The sequence below is a fragment of the Megalops cyprinoides genome, chromosome 14 (assembly GCF_013368585.1).
Source record: "Megalops cyprinoides isolate fMegCyp1 chromosome 14, fMegCyp1.pri, whole genome shotgun sequence".
Classification (NCBI taxonomy): domain Eukaryota; kingdom Metazoa; phylum Chordata; class Actinopteri; order Elopiformes; family Megalopidae; genus Megalops; species Megalops cyprinoides.
The window spans coordinates 32,172,402-32,188,378 of NC_050596.1; the positions used below are offsets into that span (position 1 = coordinate 32,172,402).

At 44.2% G+C, this 15,977-nt stretch overlaps 2 protein-coding genes across 2 annotated transcripts in view; one reads left to right on the forward strand and one right to left on the reverse strand.

Moving 5' to 3' along the window:
• The window catches only part of LOC118789317 (sodium-driven chloride bicarbonate exchanger-like), a 57,200-nt gene extending 46,608 nt beyond the window's left edge, over positions 1 to 10,592 (forward strand). Inside the window, exons 17-27 of the mRNA XM_036545680.1 lie at positions 1,400 to 1,561; positions 2,003 to 2,116; positions 2,245 to 2,406; positions 3,896 to 4,147; positions 4,505 to 4,573; positions 4,723 to 4,896; positions 5,600 to 5,722; positions 7,087 to 7,151; positions 7,327 to 7,437; positions 9,311 to 9,348; positions 10,430 to 10,592. Of these exons, the coding sequence (XP_036401573.1) occupies positions 1,400 to 1,561; positions 2,003 to 2,116; positions 2,245 to 2,406; positions 3,896 to 4,147; positions 4,505 to 4,573; positions 4,723 to 4,896; positions 5,600 to 5,722; positions 7,087 to 7,151; positions 7,327 to 7,437; positions 9,311 to 9,323 (1,245 nt within the window). The 3' untranslated portion in view covers positions 9,324 to 9,348; positions 10,430 to 10,592. The remainder of the gene's footprint in view (positions 1 to 1,399; positions 1,562 to 2,002; positions 2,117 to 2,244; positions 2,407 to 3,895; positions 4,148 to 4,504; positions 4,574 to 4,722; positions 4,897 to 5,599; positions 5,723 to 7,086; positions 7,152 to 7,326; positions 7,438 to 9,310; positions 9,349 to 10,429) is intronic.
• A 3,615-nt stretch (positions 10,593 to 14,207) lies between these two features.
• Positions 14,208 to 15,541, reverse strand: LOC118789315 (pro-glucagon-like). The gene is made up of 3 exons (XM_036545677.1): positions 15,447 to 15,541; positions 15,084 to 15,239; positions 14,208 to 14,328 (listed from the first exon to the last, which is right to left on the reverse strand). Exons 1-3 carry the CDS (start codon positions 15,539 to 15,541, stop codon positions 14,208 to 14,210), a joined length of 372 nt encoding a protein of 123 aa, XP_036401570.1.
• Positions 15,542 to 15,977: the final 436 nt, after the last annotated feature.

Genomic DNA, 15,977 nt, shown 5'->3' on the forward strand with positions numbered 1-15,977 from the left:
AACATCTAAACCTCTGACTTTTGCACTTTTGAATGAGAGTGACTACTGACAGCACATTCTGAACCTGTGACTTTGTGCTCTTGTGAATGAGAATGACTATTAGCAACAGTCAAAAAAAGGAAAAGTCCCTTCACACTCTCACCTGCATTTATTTAGATGTTTAAAAGCTGTTTGCTGGGAAAGGTTTGAATACATTGGGGGCTTTTGTGAGCTTTTGTCTCCAGGCGGCATGTTCTCCCAGATGGAGCCGAAGCAAGCAAGGGGATTAAGGACATGTGGGCTGGATTACGACTGGATTAGCCATGCAAAATCACTGGAAAAGCAAATTTTATGTATTCCATTTTTTTTTGTGGTGTGGCACGCTGTGCCCCTAACAGTAATGATGCATGCTTTATCATTTAGCATAAGCTAGCCCCCGGAGCTGTGTCTGTTATTCAGACACTGTGAGACTGGCAGCCTGTTCAGATAGCATGAGTGTTTATCTGTCCCACAGGCCCCGCTCAGGCGGCCTTCTGGGGTTAACAGCAAATGCCTGCGCACAGAAATGCCACAAGTATCTATTAGCGCCTAGCAACATATGAGAGGAGAGAAGCCAGCACTGTGACACTGTGCAACGGATGACAGCTGTTCACAGCTGGTCTTTCCGTCTCTGTTTTGTACGGGTGTTTATGGGCCTGCCGTGGTTTGCAAGTGGCTGTGGATAAGAGCATCTCGTACATGTCAATACGCATGTAGGCTTATTTGTAATCACTCCGAAGGGTTAGCTATGGCTGGGGATGTTTTACATTGCTGTCAGTGTTGGTGCAATATGGTAGGGACTTTCCACCAGTTACAGGTAAAAGTTTAGGTTAGGTTGTTACATACAGTGCAGCACATCAATGGAATTTAAAGGAATCCTGGAAGCTGTTGATATCATTACCACTACAGAGTGGATTTATCAGACCTGAATATTTTTAGTGATGTAATCTGTTGTATTCACCTGTCTACCATGGTAGCTTTAGCCAGAGAAGTATCTCAGGTGTTTATGCTGGGATTTTGCTTTTAAATCCAGCAATCCTTTATATACAAATGCCTCAGCAATCACGTATTGCATTGGCATTACCACTGAAATAAACTCAGGACACGAGGAAGCAAATATTCTGAAAGCTGAAGTATAAGCCCACACTCAATCCAGCCTTATCAAAGTTTGAGTAGCGAGTGTTTTTTTTTTCCTTATGTGGCATATTTCATTAATCTTAGAGAAAAACACTTTCATGCTGTTGTGTAATAAATGGGTCACTGACAGTGGGGGAAAAAGTGCAGTTAGATGGAGTCACGCAGAGTTCAGAGCGCCAGCTCGGGTCGCACTGGTTCCCTATGGCGGGGTGACTGTTCGGTTCCTCTGGTCCCACTGTTCCAGGACTGCATCGAAAAGCGCGGGGAGTTTGTGGGCAGCGCCTGTGGGCCCCACGGCCCCTACATCCCCGATGTCCTCTTCTGGTCCGTCGTGCTCTTCTTCTCCACCGTCGCCATGTCCGCTTTCCTCAAGGAGTTCAAGACCAGCCGCTACTTTCCCACCAAGGCGAGTCAGGCTTCTCCTCCTGTTCTGCTGGCTGCTGGCGCCCCCCAGTGTTCCTTTCTGGAGATGTATGCTTAGAAAGTTGCATTTCAAACGGCATGTTGATGTTACAGTTGCTTTGATTTCGTTATTAGTAAATCTGTGACTTGGAGTTGCCGGTTTTAGAGACAACAAGAGTGGCGCCAAGAGAAAATCAATTCTTGGGTGAAATTCATGTCAGATGTGCCATGCAAATCTGAATTATTTTTAGATAATTGACTTCCTTTGACTTCCCCTGGAGGTTTCTTTTGAAGTTGTTCTTGCCATTTGTCCAATAAAGCTGAATTTATTTCAAGTCCCATTTAGGTGTCCATATGAAAATGATACCTGTAAGGTAAATTACAGAGAAGGATAACGATGACAGTGTGTTCTGAGATCTGGCCTGTTCTTTTATTGACTCTGCAGGTGAGAGCCATCATCAGTGACTTTGCTGTCTTCATCACCATACTCACCATGGTCTTCGTCGACTACGCCATAGGAGTCCCCTCTCCAAAGCTGCAGGTCCCCAATAAGTTCAAGGTGAGCAGGATCATTGGATGTGTCACTGCGCAGTGTCTGGGATGAATAGCAGTGTGCTTTTTTATTTTGTCTACTCTCAGACGCCCCCTTCTGGTCAAACATGACTGTGAATAAACCCCCTCTTGCAGCCAACTAGAGACGACCGCGGTTGGCTGATTAACCCCTTGGGTCCCAACCCTTGGTGGACCACAATTGTGACGGTCATCCCTGCCCTGCTCTGCACCATCCTCATCTTCATGGACCAGCAGATCACTGCGGTCATCATCAACAGGAAGGAGCACAAGCTCAAGGTGAGAGAGCCACCCTCCTCCACGCTACACGTACCACCGTGAAATTGTTGCAGCAAGCGTCAGCTTTAAACACTCCACATTATCCACCAAACGGTGGAAAAACGGCAAAGTGCCAAACCTTTTGTTCAGTTACATCATTATTATGTCATACTAAATCACTGCATTACATAACATGTTTACATCGCCTGGCAGACGGTCTCACCCAGAATGACTTCCGAAGCCAAGTGACAGGAGTGAAACACCCAGAATCATTATTTAACAGACAAATTCAACGTGCGAAATTGTTGCAGGGGACACGCGTCCCCAGGCGGGATGTGAACCCGCAGTCCCGGGCCTGGTGTCTCACACAGGGGTACAGCAGACAGAGAGAGTCCCGGGCCTGGTGTCTCACACAGACGGAGAGAGCGCTCTGCATGTTGAGAGCGTGTTGTCTCTTCAGATAAAAAATGGCTGTTATCATCAGTACTGACAGTGTAACAGCACCCCGCAGCTTTGGCTCCTCTCAGGCGTTATTAAGAGGGAGCAGCACTCCCTTCAGGGAAATGCCAAGGAACCAAGGGTGGGTCTGTTAGGAAGACATAAACCCAGGGGAAGTATTTGGTTGGACGTACCAAGTGTTTGAGAATCAGCAGCCTTGTACAGGCCGCTGGCTTGGAATATGCTTCGTAAGTATGTGCAAAATAAACAAAATCATAATAATGAAAACAGGGGCTTTCTGCCCATCTTGATCCATAATTTTCTGCCATGTCTAAGTAAATGACATATGATGTCCAATAGCTCCAGAGATGAATGAAGCGTGATGAATGAAGCAGGCCGTCATGCAGAGCCATGGTCATGTGACCTAAGGAGGTGCTAGTACCGCAGTACTGGGTTTAGTAAAGGCCTTGTACAAACAGGCGTTTCAAAAAAATATAGAGAAATAGCATCCGTTCAACAAACGAAATGGCAAACCATGCAGGCCATACAGGTGTTGGAAAATGTTAGCCTACAAGACCCCCTCTGTGTCTGTGTTTCTTCCTCTATTTGTATTCCTAATCAGCTAAATGGTGTGCTAATCATGTGGGGAAAAAATTCCCCCTCTGCCATCTAATTTATCATTACAGGAGATGTGGTACATCTCTCCCACAGGTGAGAGACATAGGCTAAAGTGTAACTGAGTCAAGCACTCACTGCATTATTGGCTGTTAACGTTAGAGGGTACAGAAAAGGAAATGTAGACAGCTGCAGACTTCTGGCAAGAAAGTGTCATCTGACAGGAGCAACAGAACACGGAGCAGTCATTCAACTAAACACTTTCCCTGTGGGTGTCATTTTCAAACACTAATAGATTTTTTTTTCCAGTGGACTTCAAATGAATTTTAAGATCTAATTTACACACACATGTTAAATGAAGATGAAGCACAGTTCTGTGGACGGTCGTTTTTCAGCAGATACCTCGAGGTGCCATCTGATGCGATTTGACCCTTGTCCCCCCCCCCCCCCCCCACAGAAAGGCTGTGGGTACCACCTGGACCTGTTTGTGGTGGGGGTGATGCTGGGCGTGTGCTCGGTGATGGGGCTGCCCTGGTTCGTGGCCGCCACCGTGCTCTCCATCTCCCACGTCAACAGCCTGAAGCTGGAGTCAGAGTGCTCGGCCCCCGGGGAGCAGCCCAAGTTCCTGGGCATCCGGGAGCAGAGGTTCACCGGCCTGATGATCTTCCTTCTCATGGGCTGCTCCGTCTTCATGACCTCCGTGCTCAAGGTCAGACAGTCTAGGCGTGGTCTGCTGGCAAAGGTTGCGATCCCCCCCTCCCCCCCCCCACCCTTTTTGTCTTCCGGCAAAGGTCACGGTAACCCCCCCCCCTTCAGTGTGCCAGTGCTGTAATCTCCCCAATCTGCCCTTTACGTAACCCTCAGCCATTAAAAGGAGACCCCTGCTGTGTTGTTTTACCGCTGTTGTATCGGATGGAGCCGATGTTAAGCCGCACAACCTCCTGCGCCCAGTTTAGAAACAGCAGGAGGGAGAGCATCGAGATTAAGAGCCCTTTATGAAATGCTAATATCTCAGTGCCCTGTTTGAAAATGTGCGTTGACGAACTGCTTGGAAATGTCTTTCCAGTTCATCCCCATGCCTGTGCTGTATGGAGTTTTCCTTTACATGGGAGCGTCTTCGCTGCGGGGGATACAGGTAAGAGGAGCCCTGTCAGGACTGAGGAAGATAACCAGCAGCTGCTGATCCGCGCTACATTTTCACATCTGGTTTACATTGATGCATGTCAGATAACTCTTCACCTTGGATGTGACTTTGGCCCTGATTGGTTGGTTGGTTTTCTCCAGTTCTTCGACCGCCTGAGGCTGTTTGGCATGCCGGCCAAGCACCAGCCCGACTTCATCTACCTGCGCCACGTCCCGCTGAGGAAGGTCCACCTCTTCACCACCATCCAGCTCAGCTGCCTGGTCCTGCTGTGGGTCATCAAGACCTCCAGGGCAGCCATCGTCTTCCCCATGATGGTACGCCCCTCTCTCACGCCCAATCAGAGCTCTCCGCCGGGTGGCAACTCCTCCCATAGGACCGTCCGTCACTAAGCACCTGTGAATGGAGCTAACTTCACTGCTGCATTACATTACAGTCACATTCAGTCATTTAGCAGATGCTCTTGTCCAGAGCGACTTACAGAAGTGTGTGGTGCCATGTTTTACCTGTTCCTTATAATGAAGGATGTTCACAAAAACACATTTGCATAGACAATACATAACTAGTGTGTGCTTATGGACTACAACTCTTCCATATGTTAGAAAGTATAGGTTTGCATTAAAGGTCAGATGCACCGGGCTGGTTCTATGTGTCATTTTTTTAGGGTGTATCCTTTGGTTATTTGGTAGCACTGAGTAATGACTCAGTTTGAGGACAGTTGCTTCCTGACATTCAGAGCAGAGTCAGATTACAGACCTTAAGAAAGTGACAGTCAGCTGCCCCTGTATCTCTGCATGTATGCATTACCTGTTGGAATCTATGAGAATTATTTCCAGCTGAAGGTCATTTCAGTGTTTAAGAACACCATGAACTCTGAACTTCAACGTCAAAATCTTCGAGAGTAGGGTGGAGGCAGATTCCTTCCCACAGTGACTTACAAACTCAATGTCCCTTTGCAATGGCCCCGCACCTCTGAGCCTTTTTACATGGGTGCGTATCGGTGCTGGCTGTCTTCCACAGGTGTTGGCCCTGGTGTTCATTCGGAAGCTGCTGGATTTCCTCTTCACCAAGAGGGAACTGAGCTGGCTGGACGATCTGATGCCCGAGAGCAAGAAGAAGAAGCTGGAGGATGCTCAGCGGGAGGTACCGCCCCGCGCCGCGCCGCCATTGGCCAACCCCACGCCGAACCCTCCAATCAGCAGCCAGGCTAAAAATAATACCGACACCGCACGACTGTCTAGACGTGGGGGAATTTGTCTCAGGATGAGGAATAAAAACGAAGCTAAGCCGGGGTTTGATGATGAGCGGAAGATGCAGTGCAGGGAGCGTTACACGGGCGAGAAGGGGGAAGAGTGTAATGAAGCGCGGCAAAGAAAAACGAGACAAGAGAGCCAGACACACGGGCGCTCGGAGGAGCGCGAGACGCATCCAAAAATCAGATGTTACTCAGCTTGGCTGGAGGCAGTGTTGGAACTGTCACGAGTGCTTTGGGCTTACTTTCTGATGTCGAGGCAAAATTACAGTTTTGTTTTTGTTTTTGGCCTCTCTCACGGTGTAATTGTTTGTAGTCTAAAAACAGTACCATTAGCAGCGTAGTGCTTCTTTTGTGAATGATCTGAAGCGGTTTCGTGGCAGATTTGAGACTGTGGATTTCAGCAGAGAGTGTGAGTGCTCCTGTGTGCGCCGTGGTGAGTCTCACACAGGTGTAGCTAAATGAATTCCCTGTGTATCTTGAACAGATTCCCTGTACCCACTGGCCTCAGAGGGACAGCACTGAAAGTACCCGCACTCCTCAGCTGTGTACTACTGTAATACAGTGTTTTTTAGCTTTGTTGAGTAACAGCACTGCTCCCAGCAGTCATGTCAGTAACATTGCACTGGAGCATCAGACTCCAGTCCACCTCCTCCACCTCGGGTGAACGTGTGGAGAGAGCGCCTCTGTGTTGGCAGCGAGGGCAGTAATCTTCAGTAATGGAGTTCCTGGATGCCCTGCAGATTGCTGATTAAGCAGGCAGGGGCGCTGAGCTGTAACTGACCAGCCCTGACGTTGTTGAACTGCCAAACATCTGGAACACCCAAAAGCCCTTGTTCTGGACTTTAGTTCAGTTAATACAGTGCATATCCATACACTATTTCATCTCTTTGACTCAGGCTTGATGTCAGGGACCGGGGGGGTCCTCATGCACTGGATTAAAGACTTTATTACTGATTAGCAGTAGAGGATTATTAAGAATGACAAGGTTGCAATTTTAGGTGGCACATGACGGGGGGGGGGGGGGGGGGGCTTGGAGGACTAATCTAATTGTGCTTTTGTGCTTTTATTGTGCTGAATATTACCTGAGACTCCCCCCGACCCACGACTCTGAGGGTCAGAGTCCAAAGCTGTAACCACTACGCCACACACCCTCCATCCCAACAGCCTTAGGAGTGAACAGGCTTGACAGTTTTCAATCTGCACTGTACTGTTGCGGAAGGTTTTCAGTGGCATTTCTCTTTTCCTCTGTCAGGAAGAGCAAAGCATTTTGGCCGAGGAGGAGGGGATTGTACAAGTGCCGTTGGAAGGACATTACAAGTAAGCTTATGTGACACTGCGCCCCCTGGTGGAATGGAGAATAATAAATATGCATTCATGTTCCCTGTCAACAGCATGTTTAGAATAGTCAGTTCATGTAGGTATTGATTAGGAATTAACTATTTGAACTGGAGGGACTGACAGAAGTTGCCAAACATTTTTGTTTTGTTTTTAGGGATGACCCCTCCACAGTGAACATATCTGATGAGATGTCCAAAACCTCTTTTGGAAATGTCTGGAAGACCCTTGGCTCAGAAAACTCCCAAAAGGATCCAAGTTCAAAAAGGTTTTGAATTTCTACATTATCTCTGAATATAGGATGTAACTGGGGTATCACCTTTTTTAACCTTTACACTTGTAAAGACTGTAGACAAAACATGAAATAGATTAGAAATAAGTTACGTGAAAAGGGGCGAAAAATAATTTTCCAGCCACACAGATGTGATAATGGTAACAGACAAGTATGCTCATGTCTACCCTAGCTTAGTTGCTGTAACATAAGACCTGTTCCTGGAGTGATCACTATAAAGGTCTGAAGACCTGCATCTTAAAAAATATTACAGTCATCTTTAGGAATTGACCTCATATCCCATATGATCACTTACAGTTAATGTGGTGCCTTTGCAAAAGTCAGCACCAGCTCACCTAAACATGTGTCTGGCACCCGGGACAATGAGTTTGCAAGGCACCGGATTGGATGATTCATACAGTTACTGATTGAATGATATACACCCACAATTACACTGCAAGGGTTTTAAAACTCACACAAGAGGGGTAGATGTGTGCTTCCACAGTGGTGAATGCCAGCTCCAGAGCAGATTATCCTGATATTCTTACACTAGCAAGATGGCTGCCTTCTTAAAAACAGTGCCACACAAATCTTGCCGTACATGCCACACATGCCCTTTTCTGTTATATCCTATTAAACAGTGAGCAACTGGAGCAAGAAATAAACCTCTGATAGGTACTGTACTGCCAGTAAAACCTGTGACTTGTTTTTTCAGATCAATATTACACAGACTCACTGACCTTTAAGTCACTGGTATCGATTCTCCCACTCACTGAACTCACAGGATAAGCTTAGTCCTATATTACACAGATCAGTGAACACACTCAGTGTTGATTTAGAAAAAAAAACACAGCAGTACTTTTTGGAGAAATATGTTAAATAGCCTTTGAACCAACACACAACTTAAACATGGTAGTGAGGCACCAACACCTAACTTGAACATGTAGATACACGCCATTAAAATGTGATGGTAAATGTTCCTTGGAGCGGACAGCCGAGATAAACACAGCCACACAAAGTCGCCTAAAGTCACCTAAAACGCTGAGAAAAATGAAAGAATGTCATTCCTCCTGTTATCTACTTGAGCTGAATCCTTAGGTGTTCAGTGTCATTTCGGCCATCATTTAATGGTTAATTATCCAGGGTTTTAAACCTCTCACCTTCACCTCTCTCCTCTGCCTATTGAAGCACCCCCCCAGTGATGTTACCAAACGTTAAGCCTGTGGGGGTCTCTCTTGGAGGAGAAGGGGGCCACTACAGAGCTGGCCCTCTGTCCAGTCTGTTTGGATGTATTCTGATAAAGTGTGGCAGTGACAGCGTCATCCAATCAGAAATCATATCAATCATCCAATCAGCACTCACACGAATCAACCAGTCAGCAAGGGCCCCAGATGCTGAGCCCAGGAGGAATGAAAGTAAAGGCCTGTAATTTATTTCTGTGACCTAGGAGAACAAAGCAGTGAAGATAAATTAGTAAAGGATAACTGCAGTGTCTCCTAGCTTTCCTCCCAGCCCAAAACTTCACAGGCTCAGAGCTCAGTCTGGTGATTGACTTGATTACATTAATTCAGTTGGTACTGGTTCAGTAAAGAGAGCTGGAAAATCTTCTACATTGTGCCCCTCAAGGAGTTGAGTTGCTTTCTCCAGACATTCGTTTTAAAGAGCATTTCATTTTTCATTCTTTGTCTGTAGTGTGAAGGCTGGCATAGCTGTGAAATGGTTTAGATACTCAGCACTTGGTAGAATAACACTTAACCCTTTTTGTCCTTTCAGCAGCTCTTTGTCATAGTAATAGAGGACAGCTCTTCCCTTGTAGAGCAGACATTAACACATTTCTTGACTGAATTTTTCATTCCATTTCTGTCATAAGCTCCCTTTCCTAACCTCTTAGAAGCTGATTTCCCAAAGGTAAGACCCTCTTCCCTGCTCCCGTTGTTGCCTCGGCCTACAGGCCGATCATGTGGCTCGGTTTCGTGTCCCGATCACACTAAAAAATGTGGTTTATCTTTGCATGATGGAAGGCAAGTATGAAGCAGCGTTCTGAGGTTTCTCCTTCCGGCTGCAATCTAAACTGCATCTTCAAGTAATCTGAAACCAAATGTTTCTAATTTGTCTGGATTGGCAGTGCATGTGCAAAATCCTCAATTTTTTGTTCCTCTCAAAATACTAATTGCTACTGTCTCTAAGCAAACCATTGGTTAAACATGCCTTTCATCAGACAAAAATGGCCGGCATTATAACTATGCCTTTGTTAAACTGTTACTTTTTTGTATTTTGACAGGGTGAACTCTGTCCTGTTTTTTGCTTTGACGTGCGTTGTCTGTTCTCTGTGTGGAGAATGCAAACCGAAGCTGGCGCTGGTTTCATTCTGTGGCGGGCAGGGAAGGGTTAACGCATGTTTGGTCTGAAGTGAGATGAGCGAAGCAGGCAGCAGTGCATGGGCCGGGGGCCGGCGGGGGCCGGCGGGGGCCGGCGGGGGCCGACGGGGGCCCGGGGGGGGCGGGGGCCACCTCTGCATGACTCTGCTGCTTTTCGCTGGGTTCTGGTGGCATGCTGTCTTCTCCGCGCCTCCTCAATGACGGTGAAAGGCGGCTCCACGAGGAGCTCGCTCCCTCGCGCCAACAGACAAATCAGAGAAGTGCAGCACAGCTGGGGCCAGGCCCCGGGATCGGGGTGTTCCATTCTCTATTTGCTGCGCCAGGCAGAGCTGCCCTTTCACAGCCATTGGAGGAGGCCTGACAACCCCCTCTGTGCTCCCACATACCTTTCCACTGCCTGGCCTGGAGGCGGACGCTTGCGCCTAAGAGTGAAGTGCTCTTAACCCCGTCTATCAGAGCTGTGTCGCTCTCTGAACGGAAACATGGCTGACCCTCCCTGATACATGTGGGCACTAGGTGCTGGGCAGTTGAAAGGTATATGCTTGTGCATTCCCGATACCTTCAGCTGCACAGAGTAACACACACTCTTTGACTCCCCCCCCCCCCCATAGCCTTTCCAATAGCGGTGTGAGAAGACAAGAGAGGAGGGTGACCAAGGAGAAGAGCTTCGACAGAGAGACGTGTCTGTGACGTTTCCTCCGGCGCTGTGCTCACAGACACAGGAGCTTGGTGTGTCGTAAGAGCAGTGGGTAGAACACTGCTGTACCTGTCGTCTTGTGAACAATGTGTAAGTCTGTTTTCCCCACCTCCGGTGCGTCTGAAGCTGCACACTTCCTCAGGAGGCAGGACCCAGCGGCGTTTCACATCGGCGTTTTTTCCTGTGTGTGTCAGTGTGAAGTAAAACCAGCAACATGAGAAGGAGATGTAGTGTGAAAGGGTACTGTGCAGTTACTAACTCAAAGCTGGAGTCAGATGGATTTAGCTGTCATTTTAAAGTAATGTTTTTAAAGCTACTTTTATTTTAAATTGTAGGTATTTTGTATGTTTTGTATTTTTTTCAAAAGACAAGAGATTACAATCCTTTGGAAATAATCTTAAAAAATATTCATTTCATTTTGAAAGAATATATTCTGTAGTGAAATATACTAATAATGATGACAACAAAATAGAAATATTTCACAATACAAATTACAGCATGAATTATTTAGTATACTAAACGTAGTATAATATCTATTAGTGTTCATATTTTGCAGATAAATAAAAAAAACAAATTAGAATATCATTAAACACTCAGAGGGATTATACTTGTAATATCATATCATTGTGTGATACAGTTATATCATTTTGTGTATATGTGAGCATTATTGGAGCCTAATTAAAGTTACCTTATTGAATAGTTTTTGCTCATAACAGTAAAGATGCCATGCTCTGTGGAGGGAGGGATGTGTGCAGTGACATTTCTCCACGCAAGAGCAAGTGATGATGTAACGCTGAGTGATCTGATGTTCTACATACCCGTGTTTCTTCTGTCTTCAGAAATAGTTAGTTGGACAGATACATGCTGTCTGACTGCAAAATAATATCAGTGCATCTTCTCTTCTGTTGCCAGATGTGCATTAGACTAATCACTGCTTCCCAAGTTTAATCCTTGAACATGTGCAAAATCTGTCATTTTTGGAAAATTATATTACAGTATTGTTAGTTAGCAGATGCTCTCATCTAGAGCAACTTACAATTTTATCCATTTATACAGCTGGATGTTTACTGAGGCAATTGTGGGTTGAGTACCTTTCCCAAGGGTGCCCCAGCAGGGATTTGAACCACCAACCTTTTGGTTACAATCTCTGCTCCTTACCACTATGCCACACTGAATACATATTTTTCTATGTATGTACAGTAATGAGCCAGTTTGTTTTTATTCAGTCTATTCAAATGCAGCGTGCTTTGTCCTTAGCTTTGGATGACGAATTTAAGCAAGTTTTACTGTTTTTTTTTAGTTTCTACATGACATGCGTATGACACTAACTGAAACTGATGAACAATGTTGTGTAGGGGACAAGGGAAAAGCATCTCAGAATTGCTTAAATGTGTTACGCAAAGACACAGACTAAAAGCTTTGTGAATACACTGAACTGATGTACTGTAGTATTTAAAGGAACATTCTCTTTACCTTAAAAAATGTGTTTGGACCACATAGACTTTTGATTTGGAGGCAACTTACTGCTTTGAACTGATTGTATTCAATAACTGTGATGATGAGGAGGGCATTTCTTGATCAGAAATCTGTTGCAGGATTCATTAGAAACAGAAGCAATAGTATTTTTACTAGACTGGCAAAATAGGATATTAATTGTACTTAAAGACGAAAACACTCTAGAATTCCTTTGTAAAAAAATTGTTCAGAATGAAAATAGATAAATGAAATATCTTTACGTAATGTATTACTAACTTTTAAAAGACACAAAAAGGAAAAAAAAAACTTTGTTTACTTCTTACCATTGTCCTGTCTCATTAATGGGTTTTAGTTTTTATAGAGAATAAATGTATAAAATATTGTATTAAGAGGGCTTTTAAATCAAAACTTAAAGGGGGAGGTCCTTGAAAACTAGTAACAAATTTAAAGGCTATATGTTTTGCTTTGCCATTGATCATTTTTAAATCTGTCTGGTAATGGCTGTATACTTATATTGACACTTTTATTTTCAAATAAAGTCCATGCCAAGCTCCAGGTACACACACATGAAAAATTTTGTTTAAAGTTGAAAAGTAAAGTATAAATATAGAGGCCATCTGTAGATGCATCATACAGCAATGCCATGCTTGCACTCTTAAAATGACTTACACATTTTTGTTCTGTTTTAAATTTGTTATTAATTTTAACAGCTGCCAGGACCCCTCTTTGGTTGGCCCTCACACTTAGAGTATTATTTTAAATGTATTGTTCAAAATGATATAATAAATGTAATTTATTACAAAAATGTAAATGTTAAAGCAAATAAATTGATTTAAACACTGTGGCTTTCGTTTCCTGGCTCACATGGATAGAATAATGACCAAGGCTGCAGGTTTGGGTTTTTTCTGGTAATGACACATTCAGTATTATACACCATGGGTGGAATAATGTTTCCCGAGCGGGTCTCCTGCGTCGCTGTTCAAGACAAATTCATAGTATTTACAGCTTCCCTGTAAGCAGGATTGCAAACCAGAAGAAACCTGGTATAAGGTATAGAACTCAGTATTCAAGGAAAGAAGTTCCACAGTTTACAGTTCTGTGTAAAGAACGGACTTCCACTTTTTCTGCTAACCTAAACTATTATTATTATTATTAGTAGTAGTAGTAGTAGTAGTAGTAGTAGTAGTGGTGGTGGTGTTTTAAAAGAAAGAAAAAAAAATCTGTCTGGTATGTGACAGACAATTTATTTCTAATTCCTTCATTATCACTGAAGCGTGTATTTGTGTTGTATTGTTACATTTGCAATCGATTATTTCTTTAATTCCAGTATCATTAGAAATTTAGAACATGTTTCAAGCATGAACGATTGTGATCTATTCATTTTAATTCATAAAATGGCCAATTTTGAGCTGTAGGAGGCTTTGCCAAATGGAGAAATATTGACTGCAAGGAATTTCAGGACTGTGAGTAATTTCTTGTCCTTGACGACCTCTAGTGGTAAAACATTGTTACTGCCATTCACTGCTACACTGCTCACAGCTCGGAGAGCTGCAGTGTCTCAAAGCATGACAGGATTCGTTCATCTGTGCAGACACCCAGGCCTAGCGACTCTGAAGCCCCGCTCATTCCCCTTCCAAACTTCAGAGAGTAAGAACAGAGCTGAAAAGGCCCCTGCTGAGGTCACAGGTTATGGCCTGTAAAAGAACATGGCTCTCAAAAAGAAGATCTTAGATTTGGGGACTGTGTACAAATTATTAGGGACCTGATAATGGATAGTACCAGGAATTAGTGAATCAGTCCTGGAAATGCCATTGACTTCGTAGGCAACATGGTATGCCTCACTAAACTCTTTCCCTGGGATTCATTTGCAAACCCTTTTGGACTTTTTTCCCGCTAATCTCATTTCACATTTTTTGGACATACAGGTGAAATGTGTTGGTCAGATTTTTTACTAGGCACCCTTTAAAGTCTTGGCAGATGCACACTCACAAAGTCCAGTGTGAGACAGGTCTAACACTCCATGGCAAAAAGAAACCCCAAACACGGGACAATAGCGAATAACTCAGAGTTTTCCTTTAGGAGATTTATTTGCATGACCAGTGAAGGAACAATACACAAGATAAAAAAAACATGATATAATACAGGATAATTATGTATTGACTTTTTCCCCTCTCTCTGGACAGCATAAGAAGCTAGCAGTCGAACAGCGGGAAACCCTACTGTGCTTTCCCTTGTACTGTCTTCAGCCAAGAGACGAACTCCTTGAGGGCCTGGTCTTGCAGGTAGGAGCTGACGTCACTGGTGAAGGTTCCTTCAGCATGGCGGCGTGAGGGACTGCTGGAGCTGAACAAGAAGGACCGGCAAGTGTAACTCAGAAGAGCTAATAAACTCAGTCACAGCTGATAGCACCACAAAGAGACAAGTGCTTTTTAACTAATTTAACTAATTTAAAGTTTTAAATTCTATATTATCATTAGCACTTCTACAACCTACTTTAAAATGTAATGTAAAACACCACAGTGTGAAGGCACTGGCAAAGTAATATCAGAAATCATACCATACTTGCATAAGGAGGTACATTCCTTTCAAGATATCAGTGACTTTTGCAAAGTCATTGTCAAATGGTGATAAAAACAGACTCAATTTTTCCCTACAGATAGATTAGATTAAAGCATATGTTTCTTCCAAAGCATCACTGCAATAAGAATAGAAAAGATTCTCATGGCAAGAGCTGTTTTCTAAGACTGGAATCATGATATATTCACGGAATAAAAAATACCACATGCTTCACCTACAAGTATGTCACAGAGCCTTTGGCAGATTTAAATTAGATTCATAAATCAATGCCTGAAAGAGTTATATTCCACATGTTGCCAGTGGGGATTCAGCAACTACAAAAGTAGCATATTTGAATGTGACTTATAATTATTTTCACATGATATATTTTAGAATCTAATCTGGGCAGAATTTCTTCAAGTAACAATTTCAGTGGCAAATGTTACTGGTGGACCTGTTCACAGAATCTACAGTATTGAATGAAATACTTACTCATCCGCCAGCTGTAATGAGCTGACACCACCACGAGCACCTACCCGTTTCTTTTGGAGTTCATCAGCCACTGAACAAAGTCTTGCGCCCGTCTCGTCTCCAGATACTTGCTGTAGTCGTTGGTGAAAGTGCCTTGGGAATGTCTCTTTACATTCGTTAGTTCCACCGGTTCATTAAACAAAGTGTCTTCTATCAATGATCTGAAAAATATTGTTCATTATTATTAATTATTTATTATTATTATTTTAACGATTTGAATTTTACATTTACAACAGTTTGATATAAAAAAAGGCATTTAGATTAAATTAGCATTTGAATAAATAATGTTTGTATGTACTTTGTGGTGGAGTTCTGACACATTTGACGAGTTCAGAAAGCAGGGGACAGAGGAGTTGTGAAGACGTTACCTGGAGATGTCCTCTGTCTCCTGCAGTGGGATCTGCCAGCTGCTTTGAGCAGCGATCAGGAGCAGCAGCGCAGCCAGGGAGTGAGCGCCTTTCATTGTGTGATCTGTGGAACATGACCAGCAAAAACGTGATCAGGCGAAAGCGTTCCAAACACCAGGGCCTTGGGGACCATGTCTAAACGTTTCCCTCGAAACGACTTCAGTATGTCAGAGAATCCCGTTCACGCAAAGCAGGGAAACACTGTTCTCACGGGCATCAGGTGCCCAAACTTTTTAGGGACAGTAGTAGGCCTACTGTGTTTCCTAATGAGCGATTTTGTCGCCATTGCAAAAGGTGAAAGTTTACCTGTATTTCCTCGTAGTGTGCAGAAGACAGACTGGCCAGGACCGTGCCGCTGCTAGGTGCTCTTCTCGCTGCTCTGCGGTCCCTCCCCGGTTTGGGGGCCTTTTTATAGCGGAGCGCAGCGACAGAACGCCGAGGTGGCGAACTCCTCACAGCCCGCTTATCACGTTCGTTAGTCTCGATCCATTA